Source organism: Trichomycterus rosablanca, chromosome 18, assembly GCF_030014385.1.
Source record: "Trichomycterus rosablanca isolate fTriRos1 chromosome 18, fTriRos1.hap1, whole genome shotgun sequence".
In the NCBI taxonomy this organism is placed as follows: domain Eukaryota; kingdom Metazoa; phylum Chordata; class Actinopteri; order Siluriformes; family Trichomycteridae; genus Trichomycterus; species Trichomycterus rosablanca.
In genome coordinates this window covers 399,435-424,850 of record NC_086005.1, presented here as the reverse complement: position 1 = coordinate 424,850, position 25,416 = coordinate 399,435, and the positions used below count along the sequence as shown (strand labels likewise).

Here is a 25,416-nt window from a genome sequence, read left to right as displayed (position 1 = left end):
CTTCTACAGATTTACTGTTTTGAGTCTGTTGAGCAGTTTTTTCTCCTTATTGGCTGCAGATTGGAAGTCCATGCGACCAATTAAAAGCTTATTCTCTCATTGGTCGCACAAAAGTGGTTTCTTTCAGCCAATCAGCAGTGCCCACTGTGGGCGGAACAGCCCCTTTATAAAAGCCTGTAAACATGATGAATTTACCTGATAATACTGTGGTTTGGTGTTTGCTTGGTTGATCAGGAGTCTCAGTCTGTTTGTTGCAAAAAGATTAAACACTTTGATCTAATGTTCATAACAGGTAAGAACGTGTGGATGTGCACTATATGGCCAAAAGTTTTGACACCCAACCATGAGCTTGTCGGACCTCCCCCCATTTAAAAAACAAATGGTATTAAAATCGAGTGGCCTCCATGAGATCTTTTCAGCTATAACTTCTCACTTTTCTGAGAAGGCCTCTCACAAACGAGTAGTGGCGGAATACAGAGATTATAGTGTGTTCCTCAATACGTGTTAAAGTGCTCTGTGTACAGCTAAAAAGAAAAGCAAATAGTCTGTTTTTGATCTACAGGCCTTTCTAGTACAGAACAGCAAGTCGTGTCATAAAAATGCAAATAACCAACTGAGGAATATTTTTGATAGGCTAGTTGTGATGTGTTTTTTTTTTTTTAATTGTCAGTTCTATCCGCTTATGCTACTTCAGGTGTTGATGATGAAAGTACAATAATATACACTGTCTCTATAGAAGCTTTAAATGTTTCTTCATTTTAAACTAGCTCACCCAAATTGTAAACTATTTTTACTTTTTCACTAGCAACCTGGACTGCACAGAAGAGCTGGAGAGGAGAATATTGAATATAGAAGACCAGGGCAGAAGGTAAGATGATGGTTTATTTAATTAGCATGTAGAAAGAAAGCAGCATACATTACTACTCGTAAAATGTATTTACAGCCTGTTTGATGTGTTCAGCTTGTCAGATTTTGCACATGTTCTTGTTACTTGAACTGGGTTAATAACTGGTAGGTGCTGCATCACAATATGGACCCTGAAGACCAGGGTTTGATAGACATGGTCATGTTTTTCCTAATGTCATGTGGGTTTCCTGTTTTCCACTGTTTTCACTCTCAGTTGCTGCTAGGTCTGGGTGAGTGAGTGAATGTGTGATCAGTGTTCCTGCCATGTAGATAGATAAATACTTTATTAATCCCAAAGGAAATTAAGGTCTCAGTAGCCTGATACTTCAAAAGTGATCATACACACTACAGAGATCTTTGTGTCCAGTGTTTTGGTGGTGCTGGCAATTTACATAAGTGCATTGTTTTACTTTGCATATATCTCATTTCCCTGTGCACCCTGGCAACCTCTGGTGTTGGCATACTCCTCCAATGTAATAATAAATCAGGGGTGCACAAACTTTTCACTGTAGTAAACAATGCCAAAAATAGTTTGGCTTTCAAATGTTATGGATCCTACAATGTTTAACTCACCCAACATGACGTTTTTTTATCAAATGAACTTTAAATACATTTACATGCGTTTATTATTTTATGTTTGTTTATTATTTGTGTATCTTTAATGATTGAAGGTGAAGAAAGTGAAGCACCATAAATAATCACTGGTTGTGGTTGTGCGCTGCAGCGCCACCTGTAGGCTGTTCCATGCAGTGCACAGTGTACACAACCGCATGACTGCATTTAATTACATGATGTGCGTGCAAATAAATAAATGTCGCTAAATATAAAGTAAATGTAGAACATTAGAGTTCAGTAGATTCTGAAGTTGTGTAGAATTATGTCTTTTAATTCTATAAAGCATCTAAGTTTTCCATAAGAGTTTGACGTCACATTGCTGCTGGTCGAATTAGCATCTGATTTTAGCAGCGCATATGAGTGAAGTGGAATTTTAAAAGTTCGATTTGATTTGTTTATATTTATATTGTTGTTATAAAAAGATAAATAGGGATCAAACATAAGAAAATAAATAATTCAATTTGGGTCCAACATAGTACAAAAGCATATTGTTAAAGGCACTGTTCATGATGAGCCCTTACTTCATGTCTTAGCTACGTTAGCCACATAGCTCTGGGGAATAAGTAAATAAAACAAACATGACAAAAATTAAACACAAACAGTTCAACGTTTGTGTTTAAAACACCCTTCATTTTTATTTGGCATCACATACACAGTGAAATGTTGGACACTTTAGTGAAATGTTTAGACTAAGAAACACATATTAACTACAGTTTAATAAAGTTGATTTAGCTCATTAAGTAAACACACAATCTGCTAATAAAGATGCTAAATGAGGGCGGTGGCGGTTCAGATCTCTCCTCCACTCAGCTCCAGCAGGACCTTACGGTAATCGCCCGATGTGTCGCCCTACAAAAGAGGAAGAGTACAATATAAAAACCATTAAACTACACAAACCAGTCTCACACAACGCTGCTAACTGGTTTCTGTCCGCATAACTTAACCAAAAACACCCTGTATTATACACAACATGGACAAAACTATTCAGACGACTGACCGTGAGCTTGTCGGACGTCTTATTTCAAAAACAAATGGGATTAAAACAGAGTAACATCTGTGTGATCTTTCAGCTAGAACAACAGCCTCTCCTCTAAGAAGTGTATGGGAATTTGTGCCTATTCATCAGTACAAAAGAGCAATCGTATGACTGAGCACTGTTGTTGGTCACGAAAGCTTTGGGTCGATGTTCCAGTTCATTCCAAAGCTGCTTAATGGGGCTGAGGTCAGGGTTCTGTTTAGTCTCGGTCACTGTGGAGCCGTAAACATGATCCTGTATGCATTTTTAGTCTAATAGATTATATAGACAAAGTATTGGGACACCAGAGCATGAGCCTGTCAGACATCCCATTCCGAAACCATTGGGCTTGTATATCAGATCGCTCCCTCTTTCCTTAGAGGCTCTATTGTCATTCCTCTGGGAAACCTTTCTACAAGACTAAAGAGTGTGTTTGTGAGAATGTGTGCCCACTCAGCAATACATATACAGTAGTGTTCAAAAAAATAGCAGTGATTTTAAAAAAGTGAATAAAGCACAAAATCATTATAATAACTTTTATTTCCATAAATGCAAATGCACTGAAAATACTACACTTTTAATTCTAAATCAAAACATTAACAACATTTAGCCAGTTTGTGTTCATCCTTTACAGAAAGTTAAGAAAAATGAATATTAGGCTGTTCAAAATAATAGCAGTGCAGCATTTTTCTTTAAAAACTCAAAAAATGTATCTATAACATGAAAATGTTTGAGGTTTCACTTTACTTTAAATTACTGAACTAATATTTAGTGGCATAACAATTGTTTCCGAGATCTGTGTTGCATGGAGTCGACCAACTTCTGGCTCCTCTGAACAGGTATTCCAGTCCAGGATGATTAGACGACATTCCACAGTTCTTCTGCAATTTTGGGTTTTGCCTCAAAAAAACGCGTTTCAGATTTCAGCCCACAAGTTCTCTCTGGGATTGAAGTCAGGGGATTGGGCTGGTCACTCTATTACCTCAATCTTGTTTGTCTGTAACCAAGATGTTTTGGGTCATTGTCATGTTAAAACACCCATTTTAAGGACATTTCTTCTTCGACATAGGGCAACATGATCTCCTCAAGTATTCTGATATATTTAAACTGATCCATGATCCCTCGTATGTGATAAATAGACGTAACACCATGGTATGAAAAACATCCTCATATCATAGTTTTGTACCACCGTGCTTTACTGTCTTCACAGTGAACTTTGGCTTGAATTCAGTGCTCGAGGGTCCTCTGACATACTGTCTATGGCCACTAGACCCAAAAAGAACAATTTTGCTTTCACCAGTCCACAAAATGTTGAGCCATTTCTCTTTGGACCAGTCAATGTGTTCTTTGGGAAATTTTAACCCATTCAGGACGTCTTTATCTTAACAACGGGACTTTGTAAGGCGTTCTTGCTGGTAAATTGGCTTCACTTAATCATCTTCTGTACTCACTGGGAACTTCAGATGTTCCTTGATCTTTCTGGAGGTGATCACTGGCTGAACCTTTGCCATTCTGGCTATTCTTTGATCCATTCAAACAGTAGTTCCACGCTTCCTTCTGTGTCTTTCAGGTTTTGGTTGTCACTTTAAGGCATTTGAGATCATTTTAGCTGAGCAGCCGATAATTTGCTGCAGTTCTCTGTATGTTTTTTCCCTCTAAAATCAACTTTTTAATCAAAGTACGCTGTTCATCAGAACAATGTCTGGAACGACCCATTTTCCCCAGTATTTCAGAAGGAAATGCGCTATGACCAACCTGTGCAACATTTGCCCCCCTCCTACCTTAAATAAGGGCCAAAATTGACACCCGTTCTTCTGCAGAATGAATGACTTCACCAATTGAACTCCTCACTGCTATTATTTTGAACAACCCCCTTTCAATCAATGCTTCGATTACTCAGAATGAACGGCATGCACGTCCTAATTGTTGGGTTTGTTTTGTTTTCAATACTCTACTACACTTTCAAGTACATTTTTTGCTATGTAGAAACAGCATTTCTACTAAAAACTTTGATTTATCAAGTTAATGGTGTTGGACTGCTATTTTTTTGAACACCACTGTACACCCAATCATTAAGGCATCATCATGGCCTACAGAACGTTTTAAAACAAAAGCCTCTCATCATCCCCCTGTCTTAACTTTTTTAGGAATTGGTTTTGTAGATTGTTGCACGTCAAGTACATCCATCCAGTCCAGCACGTTCTACCAAGTGTTTTGGTTGCTACTAACATCTTGTTTCTGATTGGTCAGCTCGCATGCATTCATTTCTTTTATCTGGACGCCACTTTGATAGATCAGCATGTTCCTCACCTTAATGAAGGAGTGAAGACTTTTCCCGTACAGCTTCAGGAACTCGGCTTTGATGTCCACCATGTCAATCTCAGAACGGGAAACCATCACCCTGATCAGAATGCTGTCAGTAGTTCCCAAACCCTAAACACACATAAACAAACACAATGATTTTATACACAGCCTTGTCCCAAATGACCATGTGGACCAGCTACAGTGCTGTGAAAAAGTATTTGACCCCTATTTTGGCTATTTCTCACACTTCAACTGGTGTTAAATGAAAAATTAGATAGCACCACCAATTTAATCAACCAGTTTCTCAAATGTAATTGATAACCGAGTTTAATTAGAGCCAGATTTACTGCCGTCATTGTTAATCTAAACACGTTTGCGGGAGGGACAGGTGGACGGCGTCTGCTCCCCCTGTCTCTCTTATACGAGATCTCCAGGACTGGTTCAGGAACTGGTGTGACTGGGAAGGGGGAAGTCAGCTGGAGCTTAGCATGGCTCTACATACAGGATATGGCTCTGTGTGGGAACTCAACACTGGCAGGTGATAAGAAGTGGCTGCAGATTGGACACGTGTTTGAGGTTATGCAAGTGGCAATGGATTCCAGTGAGGAATCGGGAATTGGGTATGACTACTGGGAGATACAATGGAAAATTTTACCTTCATAGATTTGTAGAGTCTCTCGGCGAAGAAGGCCGGCTTGCTCCTGATGCTCTTCACTACACACACACACACACACACACACACACACACACACACACACACACACAGTAATTAAATACTGAAGAGTTAGATCTGACTGCACCAGCAGGGTTTACACTCAGTCATACACTATATAGTCAAAAGTATTGGGACACCCTTTCTAATTATTACATTTATGTGTTTCAGCCACAACAGTCACTAACGTGTAAGAAATCAATCATATAAAGGAAATTACATGCAGATTTCATGCAGACGTTTTTCAGTTGATATCTTCGTTGTATCCAGCAGTGGTGAAGTTAAGACCTCCTGGTGCAGTCAGCTTCCGCTGAGACAAATCAGCACGTACATATTAGAATTTAATAACTAACAGAATAAGACGAACCTATAGCGAGGAAGACGTCCTCCAGGGAGCCGGACATTTCTCTCTTAATGCTGTCCTCGATGTCCCGGCCCGAAATCTGATTGTACTCCTGAAACACTGCAAGAGAAAAAACAACCACCAGGTCAGAACTACATAAAAACACACATGAGGTGGGGTGGAGCAGGGCGGGGCATGACAGGGTGGGGTGTTTTACTCTGTAGGTTCCCCTGGGTGTCTAGATTTTGTCATTTCTAATTCCCTATTCCAATTCCTCTCCCCCGGCACTACCCGCACACTGGCCAAAAAGAGAGGCAGACTAGCACCTGCTTTCTGTAACAAGAGTAAAGTCGCCATTCGCTTCTCTACACCAGACAGTACTACAGTCACTCTGTGCTCTACCTGCTCCACTACTCATACCCGACAGCAGGGGGTCGCTGTTGCAGCAGGAATGAGAAGCAACTCCATTCAACCTTCCATAAACGCCCGATAATGTCTGCTAAGCGCCCAGCCAGGCCGATAGCATCTCTGTGTACCGGAGAGCCATTCTGAGGGTGGATGGTGGTACTCACTTCTAACGAGCTGGTTCCTGTTCCTCACACACAGGATGGTCAGAAACTTCACTTCATCCGTTCCCCAGCGCGCCTCGCCTGCGTCGAAGATCTCCTGCAGAACAGGAACGTATAGAATTACGTTAGCAGGATGGCACTCATTTCATACCAGTTAAATCTCATGCACCGGTGGTGGGGCTCACACGCCAGGACTGGATCTTACACCCCTCTGATCAGACGAGTTTATAAATGTGGGAGCCACTTCTAATTATGCACATATTCACGAGTTCTGGGCAATCGTTAATAGCTGTGTAAAATTATGATTATTATTAAATTAAATAGATCATCTTTCCAACTTTGAACATGCTTCCAATTCTGGGGCAACAGTTTAGGGATGGCCAGTTGGGCTTGACAGGTTTGATCTGGTGGAACACTAGGAGTCCAGACCTTGACCCTGTTATACAACCGATTGCGAGTCAGACCTTCAAATCTAACACCAGTACCCGACCTCACAAACGTTCCTTTCACTTACTGGGCACAAATTCTCACACTCGCACTTGAAAGTCTTGTGAAAAGCCTTTCCAGAGAGGTGGAGGCTGTGACGAGGGGACTCGATGTTAACGTTCGGGTTTTGGATTGAGCCATCCGACAAGCTCATGCTCAGGTGTTTTAAACGTTACACCAGCGCCAAGTAACTTTATTTATACACCTTTTTTTCAGTGAACGTCTTTTCTGATTTTGTACTCTGATTTTTTTGTACCTTGGCATCCTGTTTAGCCAGAGCTTCATCCACGGCGGTGCTCTCGTCTCTCCCAGCCTGCACGGCAAAATAAACGTCCATTAATCATTAATACTTCCTTATTTACACTGACACACACGCTCCGTGATACAGGATGAACTTTAAATGATTTTACTGGTGTGTTCAGTCTCCTCTGCTAATATTTTACCTTCCCTTTGATTTTTTAGAGCATGACTTCTTGTTTCACTGGGGTATAAATATGAGAACACACAGACTTGATTCTTGTGCTCATCGGTCGCTGACGTGCAGCAGAGACTCGACTAAAGTTTAACATGTAGATATTTAATTTCAGTGTGATAACGTTTAGCAACCTGAGATGTTCAGGATCTGTCTGGAGGAGGATGTTTGGCACCGTGAGGAGGAGGGTTCGAGTGGCCAAAGAATTGTGGTTTGGAACTATAATCATGCACTTCCTACATATATAACTAGGAATTATTTGGCATGCTGTTGGCGCTTGAGTTCGTTGGTCCTTGACAGCAGAGGCTTCATCTGGCTGCTGTTAGAGATTACTGGACCATACAGTGGGGCCACGCCCTATATCTTTACTTCCTTCCTTCCCTTAGATGTGCCAAATTGTGTCTGTTGAGCACTTGACCAAACCGCTTCCACCTCTGAGGCTCGAACCCGGGTTCTGAGTGTTGGAGGGTGATTGTAGTTCACCTTCTCACCACCAGGAGTGCAACTCTACCTCCATCTTCCAACAATACTATCCAACCATGCTCACTTATAAGCATGTAACTTTGGCATGTTTGCTATTGTAAAGGGGAAGCTTGGTGGGGCTCCTGGGGGCCAACTAGCACCAAGCCTGGGTGCGTTTTATCACTGTGTTTAACGTGATTAAAGACTGGACGTAACATCTTCCTGCTGCTGCTGCTGGTTTCATGTAAATCTGGCCGCCGGCTCACCTGTGCAGGTGCACTGTGGCCTATCTGCAAGGCAAAACCCAACGGCAGTGTGTGTGGGTGGGTGTGTGTGTGTGTGTGTTACCGTAGCCAGAGACACCAGGACCCTCCGGAACATGCCAGACGTGTCTCCAGAGATGTCATCCTCCAGGTCACGCCCGTACTCTGCCACAGTCAGAATGGTTCAGTCAGGACACCAAGCCCCGCCTTGTTTGCATATTAAACCATTAAACCATTATGTAAAGAATCGGAATCCCCACGGTGCAGAGGAGCGCTGTTCACCTGCAGCAGCTCACCTCACCTGAGCCGAGGTACTTCCCTAATTTGCGCTCAGTCGTGATTTTCGGGTCAGAGATGAAAGTGTTTTTGTGCTGCTGTTTCTGTTTTTTCATGTTTCTAAGCACCGTTTTATCCTGGTCAGGGTCACAGTGTGTCACACAATTACTGAGTGCGATGCAGTAATGCACCCGGGAGAGGATGCCAATCTATCACAGGGCTTTGAACCCCTCCCCCCACCACAAACGGCCAATCATGTCTGACTGTAGAAACCTGACCGGCTGATAGCACTGCTGGGGATTCCAACCCACCTGAGCGCCTTTAAAAGACTAGTCGTATCCAATTCCCCAATTTCCCCAAACCCAGCCGCTTCTTTTCACCTGAACCAGGCGGTTCACACAGAGATCAGGATCACATTCAGAGAGTCATGCACCGCTCTCTATTATTCACCGTCTCTGTGCAGTGCCTTAACCAGCCAGCAGAAGGTGCTGAGGAGTCACTTCAGTCCACACAGTCTCATACTCATCCAATCATGTCTGTGTAGGAGCCCGACTGGTTGATAGCAGAGCTGGGATTTGAACCTCAGAGCTTGAAGGGTTACTTCTACCATGAAAACATGCAGGTGAATCAGGGGCGTCCGAATTTTTATAGATCTCTGTTAGGGCCTCTGTACAGAATGAAAGGATTCGGGCGGGGCTCGTGTACCTTGTTTGTAGACGGCAGTAAACGCTTTAATTTCCGCGTTGGTCCTGGAGGCCAAAATCTCGATCAGACAGGCTTCATCAGTTCCAGCTCCCTGCAACCAACCACACACTAACATCAGCATTTCAACATCTGTATCAGTGTGGATCAGTCCAGCGTATCAGTCCAGCATCTGTTTTTACTGACCGTTTGTCCTACTGTCCCTAGTTATTTTGGAATGAACTTAAACATTAGCAGCTTCTGTGGTTAAATGTGGACACTACTGATGGAACACATGACGTTTCTCACCTTGATGGCACTTCTTAGTTCGTAGGCGTCATAAGCGGGCGCGGTCATCATCATTGCGCACACCACCTTCTCAAAATTACCCGTCAGCTCCGACTTAATGTCGTCCAGGAGATCCTGAGAAACATCAAACAAACATCAAACAAACATCACAAAACATCAAAACAAACATCAAAACAAACATCAAACAAACACCAAACAAACATAAAGCAAACATCACTGATAAGATGATTAACATCAGTCATCAGATCTGTCTCACCAAGTCCACTCAACTGAGCCAAAAGTATCTGGACAGCACGTTTTATTTCTGGGTGATACCTGACCCACTGCGCTCCTGATCAGAATATCATCATTACTGATAATGACTGAATACACTGTATGTTTAAAAAGTATTGGGACACCACTTCTGATGATTGAATTCATGTGTATCAGCCACAACAGTTACTAACAGGTGTAATAAGTTTAGGGAAGGCCCTTTCCTGTTCCAGCATTACTGATGGGCACAAATTCCCACAGATATACTTTGAAGAGCAGCAGCTGTTCTAGCTGAATAAATAATTGAACTGAATGTTTATAAAGAAATGTTTGTATTTCCACTCTGCTCTAACTCCCGCTGTGTGTGTGTGTGTGTGTGTGTGTGCGCATTTGAATACTTGTGGGGAAATTTGTATCCACAGAAAGAATTATGTAAATATATGAATGCACACACACACACACACACACAATAGGGTTTCCTATAGTGTAGCATTACAATCCAGCACTCATAGGCAGGTGTGTGTGTGTGTGTGTGTGTGTGTGTGTGTGTGTGTGTGTGTGTGTGTGTGTGTGTGTGTGTGTGTGGATTGAGACACAGCCCTGCAGCTTGCCGGTGGAGGTGTGTTGTTTTTGCTCGGTGTGCAGCCTGATCTTGTGTGGTTTGAATATTATCCCTGAATGTTCCACGCTGGGGGTTTATTCTCACCCTGTAAAACATCCTGATTTAAATAATGAGATTTTGATCCTGTTCTGTATTAAACCGTCTCATATTCTTGCTTTCTATTATTTGTATTATTTTATTTTTCCATTATTTTATTATTAAATTATTCTATTATTTGTATCATTTGTATTATTTTATTTTTCCATTATTTTATTATTAAATTATTCTATTATTCTATTATTTGTATTATTTGTATTATTTTATTATTTGTATTATTTTATTTTTTCATGATTTTATTATTGTATTATTTCTATACTCCTATTATTTTATACTTCTATTGTTTTTATTATTTAATATTTTATTACTCTACTGTAGTTATTGAAATGTGTGTTTAAGTGTATGTTGTGTCTAAGAGCTACTGAACTGCCATTGTTGGGCCCCTGAGCAAGGCCCTCAACCCTCAGTTGCTTGGACTGTAATTCTGTTACAGTAGTTTTGGATGAAAGCATCTGCATTGAGGATTTATGAGCAGTTTGTGGATGTGTTATGAAACTCTTATGTAGGTCGCCTTTAAATAAAGTGTTAACATACAGCAGCTCTGTGTGTGTGTGTGTGTGTGTGTGTGTATATATATACATAGAATATACATCCATTTGTGCTAGTCAAATGATAATTACTTAATAAAATGCAACTACAGACAGTGTGTGTATGTGTAAGTTAATGTGTGTTTGAATGTGTGTGTGTGTGTGTGTGTGTGTGTGTGTGTGTGTGTGTGTGTGTGTGTGTGTACACGTACACGCTGGACGTTTCCACCCCAGTGACTCACACTTTCTGTCCACACACACCAGGAGTGAGTCTCTTACAGACGTCAGTGTGTGTACGACCTCCCTGACACCACACACACACACACACACACACACACACACACACACACACACACACACACACACACTGCAGCAGCTTCACTTCATTCAGAATCAGTTCACTACACGGTCAGAAGTATGTGGACACCTGAACATGTTTTTACATCCTGTTCCCAAACCGTGTGTGTTTATACTGAATCGATTCTTCTTTGCTTTGTAGCTTTAATATCATTCAGTCTTCTGGGAAGCCTTTCTACAGGACTTTGGAGTGTGTCTGTGGGAATCTGTGCCCATACACTTTGTACATGTTGGAAGAGAAGCTTTTAATTGACAGTCTCCTTGAGTGAGTGTTAATCTGCTCCAGGTGGGAGTGTTTCTATACATCACGGTTTCTTCCTCTCACACTTGCTGCTCCTTTGTTGGCAAACCTGCTGCTCGGTCCGGTCCGGTTTTCCACTGGCCCACAGTGCCAGCACTATTATCTTCTTCCGGGAACTCACCCAGTGTCGAGGCATCTTTGGACCTCATGATGGAACCACCCTAGAAGAACGGATTGCCCCAGAGGCAGCGTGACCTCCCTGTTTTTGTGTAAGGAGTGTTGGTTGTCGTTTTCAGGGGTTCCAGTTGGTTCGTAAGGTTTCTTGTCTTTCCTTTTTCTGTGGGCTGGCCCGTCATGTTGTGATGTCCGGTTCTGAGTTCTGCTCTGTCCCTGTTCTGGCCTTTTTCTCTGTTGTGACTTTGTTTCCGTTATTTTGTCCACCTAGGTGATGCATCCTGCACTTCTATCTCGGTTCCTGTATGTGCGGGGCTTCACCTGAAGCGAGCCGTGACCCGCCCTGCCCAGCCCGGTATCTGTGGAACGGTTCCCACAGCAGGAAGGACGTGTGAGGAACAGACGGGACTTCCTGTTCGGGTTATAGTTTAACCTGGTTTACAGCGTGAGGGATCTGAGAGGGATCAGTAGCGGCGTACGCTCGTCTCCAGCGGTCGATCATTAACCCACGTCTTATCAGTGTATCTGTAACCAGGTCCTGATTACAGCCATAAAGGAAATGAAAGTGCTGGTGCTGGTGCCGGTTCCTATCTGGTTCCTCGGTGAGCTCGGTGTAAGTGTAAACACGAGGAACAAAACTCTCAATGTTCTGGATCATAAACCCGTCAGAGTCTGAGTGATGGTTATGGATCTGATATCGGTCCACATGAACCACCGTCCTGTAGCCCTGCACCACGCTTCTTTTATTCTGCTGCTGTACAGTGTGAAATCCTGGGGCGTGGCTCGCTCACAGACTTCTGCACTGCCAGTAATGACCAGCAGAGGGAGCCTGGAGGCGCAGAGGTGTCTGACTAAGGTGTCGCTCCATGTGGACGTGTTTCTATATATCACATAGGGCACTGGATACACCGTATGGCCGAAAGTATCCAGACACCTTACACTGAGCTCGTTGGACGCTCCATTCTAAAATAACAGACATAAATATGGTGGCACCACCGCCCTCTTTTATAATGCAGTGACCAAAGTACAATCCTGAGGTCAGGCACCCATGCTCGCCTCACAATCAATGTTCCAATTCCCAATCCCAGTGGTTAAAAGATCAGGACTCTGTATAGTTTCTCTACATCAAACCAAACCAGGTCTTTATCTTGCACTGTGGAACAGTCATACTGGAGAAAAGGAAATGGCCTTCCCAACATTTTTTGGCACATATCACTGAGGCATATCATTACACATGTTAAGAACGGGTGTGTGTGAAATATGTGAACTCAGTAATTAGGAGGGGTGTCCCAATACTTTTGTCCCTACAGTGTTTGTGTGTATGGTTGGTGTTTCATAGCAACATGCTGGTGTTTGTGTGTAATCGCTGTAATCATGTTAATAATTGTAACGAGCCGGTGTTTGTTAGGTGGAGCTTTTACCTTCCCGACAGATGTTTTATAAGCGTCTCTGATCTCCTGCCTCTGTGCGACCGTACGTTTAGTGAGAATAGAAATAATCGCTGCTTCATCAGTACCTGAAACACACACACACACACACAACAGGTAAGATAACAATATATCAGTAATAATAAAAAAATTAATAATAATAAAAATAATATGAACAAAATAGTAATACAGTATAAAAAGTTATAGTATTAATAATTTAAATACAGTAATAATAATTACAATGATGACGATGATAATATTATTAACAATAATAAAAATAGCCTAGTGGTTGAGGTACTGGAGTAGTAATCAAAAGCTAGCTGGTTTAAGCCCAACCATTGAAGGCTGCCACTGTTGGGCCCTTCAGCAAGGCCCTTAACCCTCAATTCCTTAGACAGTATAATGTCACAGTACTGTAAGTCGCTTTAGGTAAAATCAGGGGTGTCAAACTCATTTCCACAGAGGGCCACGTCTGCATTTTGGTTGCCCTCAAAGAGCCGATTGTAACGTATCCTGCTGTGATTACAGTCGCCTTTAAATTCTTGGACAGTTTGTTGTTTTTCTTGGAGGATAAATTCTGTGTTTGGTGTGAAAATGCCAAATTAATTCTGTATATTTATAATGTATATCTACATTAATATCGTCCTCCTTTACCACAGACACGCCTCATAACACAAGAGACGAACCGGTTTCTCTTCCTGAAGCACAAACTCATCTTAGATTTCCTCCTTCTGCTTAAATTTTCTCTTCTTCTACATTTTGGGATGATTTGTAAATATTTCTCAGCATCACTTGTTGAAAAACCGTCTCAGTTAAACGCTGATGTAGAAACTCTGCCATCTAGTGGTGGGTCACAGAATCGGCATGCATTGTGGGAGATGCAGTTTATGTAGGATTTTACAGGGTATTTAAGACAATCGTAAAATTTTTAAGCTCTCGCGGGCCACATAAAATGACGTGGGGGGCCGGATTTGGCACGCGAGCCTTGAGTTTGAAACGTATGGGTAAAAGCATCTGTTAAATGAGACACTTGTTCCTAAGTGCTGCTTGTCCATCTCATTATTATTATTTTTTACTTATTGGATCAAGGAATTTGGGTGGTGGAGTGGTAAATTACACTAGTCCACTACTCCAGGATCCAGGGTTCCAATCTCAGTGGTGCTATCAACCAGTATGGCTACACACAGCCATGATCAACTGTGTCTGTAGACTGCAGAAGCTACCATGTGTGATCTAAAGTAAATGATATAAAGGAATGATGTGCTTTAGACTGTGCAGCAACAGTTTAGGGAAGGTCCTTTCCTGTTCCAGCATGAAAAGCTCAGTATAAAAACCAAGAACTAACCCACTCTACAGCTCTGGGATGAACCGGAACATTTACATTTTACATTTTCGGCATTTAGCAGACGCCTCTATACAAAGCGACTTACAGTACAGTTACAGTACACAGTAACTGTTAATTGAGGGTTAAGGGCCTTGCTCAAGGGCCCAACAGCAGCAACTGGCAGTGGTGGGGCTTGAACCAGCGACCTTCTGGTTACTAGTCCAGTACCTTAACCACTAGGCTACGGCTTGTCCTCATCAATATTAGTGTCATGTTGTGACTGAATGGGCACAAATTCCCACACACAGACACACTTCAGAGTGTTTTTGTTTTTGAAATTGGACGTCCGACAGGGTCAGGGTCAGGCGTCCGAATACTTTTGACCACACAGTGTACGTGTATTGTGAGTGATCTGAAGCGCTGGTGTTTTGTGGACGGTTCAGAATCAGCTGATATTAATTCCACACTTTAATTTCATCAGCGTGTTTCGGACCCGCGCCGTGTTGAGCTCTAACGCAATAAACCGCTAACAACGTTCAGCGCCGCGCTGTTCGCTGACTCGCCAGAAACGCTCAACAATCCTTCCTCACTTCCACAATCGCTCGCTCAGAGCTAGCATGACTCAGAGTTGAGAAATGAGGGCGGAACCGCGTGTCCAGAAATTAATGAAAACCGCGTGTTCAGGTCCGACTGAGCAGAAATGCACCATCACGCCAAACGTTAGCAGAGAATGTCACTGTTAGACGTTTACTTTCACTGGGTGCTTTTTAGCAGATGTATGACACCGCTGCACCACGGTTAGTGTTGGTGCTGCACAGCTCCAGAGGCCCAGGTTCAATCCTGAGCTCTTACATTTGTAGCATTTAGTGAATTTCAGCTATGACTGAACACAATTTTATCGAGTGAGGATTAAGGGCCTTGCTCAGAGGTCCAACAGTGGCAACGTGGCAGTGGTGGGGATTAAACCAGCAGCCTTCTGATTACTAGTCCAGTCCACTGAGCTGGAACCAAACGCCTTTCAGCTCTCAGACCAGAATAACTCTGGTTCTTGATCTGGTTCCGTTCAGGCTTCTTAGAACCTTGGTGCTGTTTTAAGAACCGGCCCCTGTTTGAACCAGTTTTTATTAGAACCAAGGATGCATCTTTAACAGAGGGTGACACGCCCGCAGATGATGTCACGGTTCCTGCTGAAAAACCTACTCCTCTTTGGTTTAAACTGGGTTCAATATTAGGTTCAGGAACTGGAACTGAACCGGTTCCACGCTGGTCCACTGGACTCTGTGTGGAGTGTGGCGTGGCTGAATGGGAATCCCTACTGCTACTGCGGCTTCATCTACTTTCCGAGGGTGTGAGTAAGTAAACGTGTGGTACCATGTGCTGGGCGGGTGCCATACCGTCATCTTTGGACCCACAGCAACCCTGACCAGGCTCCTGCGATCATTAATCGAATGTCAGAAATATTTGACTATTTTTTTGTCAGTAATGGTTCTGATTTACTGTTTTTAAGCGTGTCCATAGTGCAGCATAGGGCCAAAAGTATGTGGACACCGGACCATGACACTGTTCATGGCCATAACAGTCTCCACTCTTTTGAGGAAGCTTCACATGAGACTTTTAGGTGCTGATGTTGGATGAGAAGGTCTGGACCATGTCTTTATGAACCTTTGAGATGTTACAACACATTAAACCAGTGAAACCCGTGTGCACTGCAGTTGGACTCCTGAGCAGTGCAGTACGTGTTCTGACCACCGGGGTTCCTCACCTGTGCCCTTCATGGCGGCTCTCAGCTTCTCTGCGTCCACTTCAGCGTCGAAGTCTGAAGCCTGAGAGATGGTACCGCGTTTTCCCAGCTACAAACAGAGAACAGCGTTAGCAGGGTGTTACTCAGACCAGGTGTGTGTCGATACTACAGTCAGATACCGCGATATTCACCCGGAACGATATTATCATCACAAGGCAACAGTGGCAGCGCTTACGGGTTGTCGGGTGACACAACTGGGCGTGTCTGAGAGAGAAACACCAGGATGTGTATTCACCTCCATCACAGTAACAGCGCCTCCTGCTGGCTGGCTGAGGTATCAATAGGAGCGGAGGAAGAATACAGAGAGTGTAGTGTGTTCCTCCATACACTAATCTAACACTGTCCGGTGAAAAGAAGTGGTCAAATGCTTGGGCGTGTGCTAACCTGAGCACTTCTTGGCCAGCATCGGTGTCATACATGTAGAGGAGGTCATGAGCACATTGGGATGTGGATATATCCGAGATATATAAGAAGAGAAATGGAGAACAAAGCTCAAACGTGTGCTAAAGTTTAGGGGAACAGAATTAGGCTTAACATTTGATCCAGTTCTTCTAAAGCTATTTTATTGCACTGTTGCTGCGTCCAGCTCAGTCAGGATATACACCACATGGCCAAAAGTATGTGGACACGCCTCAGAAATGATTGAGTTTGGGTCTCTCAGCCACACCCATTGTGTATCAACAGACGTATGTGTTTTGGGGAAGGTCATACTTGTAGCCCCTGTGGTTCATGAAGACGAGGTTTCACTCCAGTGGACCTCACAGAACCCTGAGCTGTGGGACAAGTTCCCTCAGACATGTTCCATAGTATTGTGCACACTGAAAGGATTTCGTAAGTTTTGTAAGTTTGATTCTTCTCAGTTTTGGTTCCTCGCTGGGTTTCTTTCTCACGATGTTCATGGAAGTGTGAGCTCATGATGAAGTAACACTCCTGTGGGAATTTGTGCCTATTTAGTCAAAATGTGACTGCATTTGTGTGGCTGGGCGCTGATCGATCAGTCGGCGTTCTGGTTCATCCCAGAGCTGTTGAGTGGGGCTGAGATCAGGGCTGGGGTTTCTATTTTTTTTTTCTATCTATTTTTTCCCACTTTTTCCCCCCAACTTTTATCCCCATTCTAATCGTGTCCAGTTACCCTGACCGTGTCCTCTATACTGATTCGACCCTTTTTTGCCACTGACTGAGGACGGCACTCAACTGACTTGCGCCCCCTCCGGCACGCAGTCAGTACGGCCTGCATTTTTCACCTGCACGAGCCGAGTTCATACACCGAGAGACACTGCGCACGGAGGGTCAATGTTATTCCTCAGCCCTGTGCAGGCGCCGTCAGTCAACCAGCAGGGGCCGCAGTTGTACCAGTTATGAGGACCTATGCTCCGACTCTACCCCCAAACCCCTGAACAACAGCCAAACGTCGTTCATACTGCCGCCCAACCCAGTCGGAAAGGCAGAGCTGAGCTTCGATACGACGCATCTAGAAACCCAACTCTGGTGAGCTAGCGTACTTTACGCTGCGCCACCTGAGCGGCTCCGGGGCTGGGGTTTCTTTAATAAACCGAGGGGGCACGGTCATGCAGGAAAGGACCTTCCCTAAACTGTAGCTGCACAGTCAGAAGCATATAATTTCCTTTATATGAGTGATTTATTACAGCTGTTGGTAACTGTTGTGGCTTGAATGACATCATCAGAAGGGGCGTCCCAATACTTTTGACCATATAGTGTAGAGATGAAGTGCAGAGCTGCACCCGAACGCTAACAAGCGAGAGGCGAGAGTAATTAGTTACCATAGCAACAGTAAAAGTAAAAGTGTGAATTCATTCAGACTCACCGCTGCCATGATGCTTTCAGATCCACAGAACAAGAGACACAAAACCTGCAAGAGAAAATAAAGAACGAGCCGTTACAATCACTGACAGTTTCACCTGTACAGTAACTCACTGAGATCAGAGATGTGGTGAATGTGGGCGTGGCCCGTCCCTTTGTTTATTCAATTAGCTCTAACGAGCTGTTATGTTTACATTTACATTTACAGCATTCATGGACGATTTTATCCAAAGTGACTTACAGTACAGTGACAGTATACAGTGTAAGCAATTGAGGGTTAAGGGCCTCGCTCAAGGGCCCAACAGTGGCAACCTGGCAGTAGTGGGGTTTGAACCAGCGACCTTCTGCTTACTACTCCAGTACCTTAACCACTACTACTACAACTGCCCTAAGCGACCTTTTGATCACTAGTCAATGAAAAGCTCAAACTATTCCATTCAAACAGCACGAAGCAACCAACAGAGTTCTAAACACAGACTACACTGAGGACGCTTAGAATAGATAGATATACTTTATTTATCATATATACATGTACACGTGTACAGTACAATGAATTTCTTTCTTCGCATATCCCAGCTTGTTTGGATGCTGGGGTCAGAGCGCAGGGTCAGCCATCGTACGGCGCCCCTGGAGCAGACAGGGTTAAGGGCCTTGCTCAAGGGCCCAACAGTGGCTGCATAGCAGAGCCTGGATTCGAATCGCCAATCTTCCGGTTGATAGCCCAAAGCTCTACCCACTAGGCTACCGCTGTATTATTTTATTTCATTTTATTTACAACCAAAAATATCCTGGTATCTTTAAAGATTCTGAAAGTTTCAGGTTTATCACGATGTATTTTATGGACACTTTATCTGTGTGTGGCTGATTTTACTGTCATAAATACATAGAATATAAACAGTTATAATTTCAGCATGTATATAATGAAGGTTTTGATACTATAAGCTGCTTGGCCCCACAAAATAACTCAATATATGATGGAATCAGGACACATGAAACAGCTGCAATAAATACGATTTATTATTTATTTAATATTTAAGTATTATACAGTAACCCTCAGCTCTCTCTTTAACACATAAAACCACGTCTGAAAAGTGGACGACTTTAAATATCTGATTCCAGGTCACGTTGGTTTAGTGACTGACCTGAAGTATTTCAGACCTGGAATCCAGAGTTGTGATTATGGCTCTGAAGCTTCTCTCTCGACTGTCTATTAACGAATCGTGTCCTTGTGTATGTGGATCGTTACTGCGTTCATAATGTCGTCGTTTGTAACAGTCGTGGTTCAACAGACCGTAAAGTATAAAGTGTTTTAGTCTGTTCTAAACTTCCCACACGGCTCATTTCTTTGACAGGTTCTCCCGGTGCATACTTGGTCTCCCTCTCTTCATCCTCCATCCTCCATCTGTTTTTGTTTATTTGTTTCACCATATTGAGGAAACCTGTCTCATCTGTTAACACGGTCATGCTGCCTTTAGCAGCTAACATGATTATATGATCTGCGTCCTATTGAAGCTACAGCTGTTGTATTAACTGTGCTACGGTGCGGCGGTGTATGAAAAATCCATACGGTGCGAGGAGTCAAAGATGCTCTACCGAACGTACCGTCATACCGCCAGCACTAATCCTGCCCTATAGGAACAGTCCGAAACATCTTTCCTTCCTTTAAAAAATATAAAATGGACAAAAGAAATAATAAAGAAAAGAAAATAAAACATGATCATGCCATAATTGAGACAGATTTGTGTTAAACGTGGTGTTAAAATTAAATACATAAATAAAAATAAATGATCCTGGCCCCTCGTCCTCCGCCGGCACAGATGCCCACACTTCATCTCCAAGGGGGCAAATATTTATTCACACCCGTTTATTCTTACATTGAACGTCTCAGCTCTTACTAGTGTTTACATTATAAACAACCAACGTTCCTGCACCAACTGACTCGCACACACACTCACACACACACACACACACACTGTAATTACCTCTGCTTCACCTCACACACAAACAGACGAATCCCCAAAACCTCCATCGTACTCACATTACATCACTCATCACACACACACTACACACAATGGGGATAAAGTTCACACACACACACACACACACACACACACACACACACACTGCACCACGTCCCATCTGTCTGTACCTGACACACCTCATTACTCACCTGTTCACCTGATCCACAGGTTAATGAGTGTTAATGAGCTCAGCTAATGACAACAAACAAACAAACACACACACACACACACTCTGTATGCAGTGACGTAGTGTGTTAACAAGTGTCACTACGGGGAGCAGAAGTTTACATACACCTGCTGTAAGATTACAATCATTTCTGCAACCGATTTGTTGTTGTTGATAATTCGGCTCCAAAATTATTTGCTGATTAAATAAGAAAAGAAAAGAGCACTGAAGATCCTCAATCTCATGGCTGTGTAAAGCTTGCTCGACTGTGAACAGTGTTCCTCATGTCTCAGGAGATGATTCTAATTCAGTTCGGATAATATCAGACCATCTCAGCATTAAGTGACTGAGTTTTCTTCCTGACAAAACAGACCACTGTTCCAGGTACCTCTCAATGGGGGCGGTGAAACGAGCCCCATTTGTACGGGCATCGAGAACTCAGCAGCTGTAGTCAATAATAATCATAATTATATAAATAACATTATAGAACGTTACAGAGCGATACAGAAGACACACAACTTGGTTCTAATAGTTCAGTCAGAGATAAAGACGAGCTGCAGAATTAAACCACGTTCATTTTTAATAATGAGTGCTGGTCAGGGTGGGACGGTCTGATGCCTGATGGGATGCCAGTCTATGGCACACACACACACACATTCAAAGTATCCAATTTACCTACTGGTATGTTTTTCGCGGTGGAAGGAAGCACTCGGAGGAAACCAGGACCACACCGGTGTGTGTTTGCAACTCTTCCATGCTGAATAAATCAGGCTCTGGTTTGCAAATGTCCTCCACTTCCACTCCCACTCCCACTGCGCACAGTTCTTATTTCATTCATTTTATTAGCATACATGCGCTGCTGCAGGGTAACGCATGAGCAGGGAGGCAACGACATGCGACGGTCACGGTCATATGACCCCAGTCAGACTTTGCATTTGTGTTGAGTTCTGGACCGGGAACGTTGGGCGCTGGTGGGAGCTAAATGGGAGCCAATGAGCCGTGTGTGTGTGTGTGTTGTGTATAAGTGTGTATTATCGTGATACCCTGGTACCAGTACCACAAACACATCTGTGAGCACTACAGTGCCAGTGTCACTCAGATGGGTCAGGACCCCCACAGAGCAGGTATTATTTAGGTGGTGGATGATTCTCAGCACTGCAGTGACACTGACATGGTGGTGGTGTGTTAGTGTGTGTTGTGCTGGTATGAGTGGATCAGACACAGCAGCGCTGCTGGAGTTTTTAAACACCTCACTGTCACTGCTGGACTGAGAATCGTCCACCAACCAAAAATACCCAGCCAACAGCTCCCCGTGGGCAGCGTCCTGTGACCACTGATGAAGGTCTAGAAGATGAGCGACTCAAACAGCAGCAATAGATGAGCGATCGTCTCTGACTTCACATCTACAAGGTGGACCGACTAGGTAGGAGTGTGTAATAGAGTGGACAGTGAGTGGACACGGTATTTAAAACCTCCAGCAGCGCTGCTGTGTCTGATCCACTCACACCAGCACAACACACACTAACACACCACCACCATGCCAGTGTCACTGCAGCGCTGAGAATCATCCACCACCTAAATAATACCTGCTCTGTGGTGGTCCTGTGGGGGTCCTGACCATTGAAGAACAGGGTGAAAGCAGGTTAAAAAGGTATGTAGAGAAACAGATGGACTACAGTCAGTAATTGTAGAACTACAAAGTGCTTCTATATGGTAAGTGGAGCTGATGAAATGGACAGTGAGTGTAGAAACAAGGAGGTGGTTTTAATGTTATGGCTGATCGGTGTATATTATCTAATATTATTTACTGCTATCTATCTATTTATCTATTACTGACTGGTTTTTGGAACACTTAGGTTATACAACCTGTTCTAATTAAATAATAAATAAATGAATAAATGAATCAGTAGATCTGAGATTTTGTACATGATCCAACACTGAAACCACAGACGTTCAAGTACTGACATCTATAAAATGTAGATGTATTGGAATATTTTACATCCCTGCAGGTGATTTTAACTTTGCACTCCTGTAATAATTAATTTTATTGTACGTGGTTGTTTTTTTTACATCCTGATTAATTATTTACATCCGTTCCTTCTTTACCTGTAGCTTCGTGTTCACCTGATCGGAACGTTCTGGAGGTTTGGAGCAGGTAAAAATGATTTGTAATGTAATAAATGTAGCTGTATTGTTTAAACTGACTATTATTAGACGCCACAGGGATTTTATTATTAATTTAATCTATAAGATGATATTTAGGTTAGAATGAACTACAGCTGATGGAAATGGTGTTCTAGGTGGGTTGTAACACCACATGATCGGTTATATTTATTTATTTACCAGCTCTATAATGCAGTGTTTTTATGAGGATGGACTCGGAACTTCACTTATAAATGCTGGAACGTAACAGAACACACAGTTAATCCTAAATGTTCTGTGTTTTACAGTGTTGTGCTGAAGAAGCTGACTGGAACGTTGCAGCACATTAATCTTGTACAAGTTTTTCATTTCAACCTTCTAACAACATTAATACAACGTTTAATGTCTCAAAAACAGTGGTTTAAAGAAGTTTGTGCACCACTGGTGAAGATTTTAATAATATAAGACTCTACAATAGAGGAGAAGTTCTGATTATTTGCTTGATTTGACTTTTGTTTGATGACCTGCATGAATTTACTCTCCATGTTCCAGTAGATCAGATCCAGTAAATAAAATCTAATGTGAATAAAATGTGCAACAGTTTGTTTTACTCAGAAAATCAGCAAAACATGGAACATTCAGCAGAACATTCAGCAGAACTCTGTGCAGAACTTAACAGTGTTCAGGGTGGAAGAGTTGCTCGATGCGCCCTCAAGAGACCAAAATCTAAAATTTCTGGAGGTTAAAAAGCGGATCACAAGACCTCAGACCTCGTTTTACCACATCAGAACTGTAAAAACCTCTCGTTTCACTTTCCTTCAGACTCAAGTCATTAAAAATCCTGATTTACGTCTCATTTATATAATTAATGTTGATTTCCAGCCTGTTTTAGTGCAGAATTAAACCCAGAACTGTTCAACAGTGTGAGTTTGCACCACCCACACACACACACGTTCCTACAGAGTCTGAGAACCGCGTTCAGGTTCCAATCACACAGACCATCATAGAGATAAATATAAATAAAGTAAATAAGTGTTCGTGTCCATGATCGCTTCTGTGTTAGTAGGTAAGAAGTAAAGAAAAGTTACTGTAGTAAAGTAAAGTAAAGTCCTACCAGCTGCTGCAGGGGGTGATCCTGATGAGTCGTGTGGTGCACCCGGAGTCACTGGGATGTAGGTGAAGGAGTGAAGGAGTGAAGCAGTGAGCAGTATGGAGCTGGTGGTGCTGGTGGAGAGAAGGTGATGTGGATTTGGGAGTGGACACCACAGGGTTTGTATATATGACTGTCTGGCAGTGGGAGGGTGGGACAGGGCTCCGGTTTCACTTCCGCATTTACACCGAGGCTCTATCAGCGATACAATAACAGAGCTGTGGAGCTTTTATCATGTCCTGTTAGTGCTGCAGGGCACACATCTACAGTCTGTACACACACCCGGGGAGGGGTGATATAGACTACAGAACAATATAAAACACAATAAGAGGATTCATCACATCATTACTGCAGCACAACAACCATCAGACAAACTTACAAAGACCTGTGGCTCTCATGGACTCATTCAATTCTATACTGCTTACACACACACACACACACACACAAATACACACACAAATATACACGCGCTTATAATATACAATATCTTACACACATTTTAAATGTATAGTTATATAACTAAACATTCACATATAAATTAAAAATATATACACTTATATATAATAAGACACTCGTTTATAATATACTAACGATACCTGCACTTATATGTAATGAGATATACATTCATTTATACTAAAAATGTTGTAATAAACACATTTATAATATAGTAATATACAGTATACACATGTTATATATAAGGAAATAAACGCTAATATGTAATAAGGAAAACACGTTTTAATATATAGTGATATACGCATGTTCAATTATATATATATATATATATATATATATATATATATATATATATATATATATATATATATATATATATATATAATATGAATATAGTGATATATACACACATATATAGTTACATATACACATGTATGAGATATACACTAATATATAATGCTTTACATACATATATACTTAAATATACACATATATAATAAGATATCTACTATTTAGAATTAATATACTGTATACTGATGAAAATATTTATAAATGTATTTCATTATTTATATATATATATATATATATATATATATATATATATAGTGATATATACACACGTTATATATAGTTACATATACACATATATAATGAGATACACACTAATATATAATATACAAATATTATAATAGTGAAATATATATTTATATATATATACACACAAAACATAATAAATAATATATAATGCTTACACACACACACTAATGTGATAAACACACATTTATAATAGTTAAATATATATTTATATATACACACAAAAATAAAACTATACAACTACAAAAATATAAAACTATATAGTATATAGTGACATATACAATACTATATATATTGATTTATACACATTTCATTATACACACACATATACTGTATAAATGTAAATACATACGATATACTCACAATTAAAAAATATTATGATATATACACACATACTGTACATAATTAGATACACACATTTATAATATACATTGGTATATAAACACTTATATAACTATATAGACATGTATATTATGATATAAAAAAACACACATTTTAGATCCCTGTGATGGATTTGCTTCCTGTCCGTCGGGATTCCTGTCTCGTGTCCAGTGTGTCCTGGAGGTACAGCATTAATATTTAAAACATGATTAATATTTATGTGACCTTTGTAAGTATACCTTTTTAAATATAGGTTCTCAGGTATCAAAGGGTACAGGTGCTAGTCCAGGGATCTCCTCACCCAGGGTGGGGGTGGTGCAAGAGGCAGATGATTTGGAATAGAAAATTGAAATGACGTTTCATACTTGGTTGTAGTTCATGCATACAGTTCATACTGCATCTGTAGAACACAATAAAGATCATATTTAAACTATTTGATCAAAATAAGTTTGTC

General features: G+C 41.8%; 1 protein-coding gene and 1 long non-coding RNA gene across 2 annotated transcripts; one reads left to right on the top strand and one right to left on the bottom strand.

Moving 5' to 3' along the window:
* Positions 1 to 212: 212 nt before the first annotated feature.
* Positions 213 to 22,970, top strand: LOC134332566 (uncharacterized). The gene is made up of 4 exons (XR_010015265.1): positions 213 to 292; positions 806 to 868; positions 22,355 to 22,397; positions 22,693 to 22,970. It is a non-coding gene; the product is annotated as an uncharacterized LOC134332566 (long non-coding RNA).
* anxa4 (annexin A4) lies at positions 2,131 to 23,658 on the bottom strand. Its single transcript, XM_063014258.1, has 13 exons — positions 23,499 to 23,658; positions 18,060 to 18,104; positions 16,196 to 16,283; positions 13,104 to 13,198; positions 9,414 to 9,527; positions 9,129 to 9,219; positions 8,233 to 8,312; positions 7,207 to 7,263; positions 6,468 to 6,561; positions 5,920 to 6,015; positions 5,496 to 5,554; positions 4,847 to 4,969; positions 2,131 to 2,370 (listed from the first exon to the last, which is right to left on the bottom strand). Exons 2-13 carry the CDS (start codon positions 18,066 to 18,068, stop codon positions 2,311 to 2,313), a joined length of 966 nt encoding a protein of 321 aa, XP_062870328.1. The 5' UTR covers positions 18,069 to 18,104; positions 23,499 to 23,658; the 3' UTR covers positions 2,131 to 2,310.
* Between the last annotated feature and the right edge of the window lie 1,758 nt (positions 23,659 to 25,416).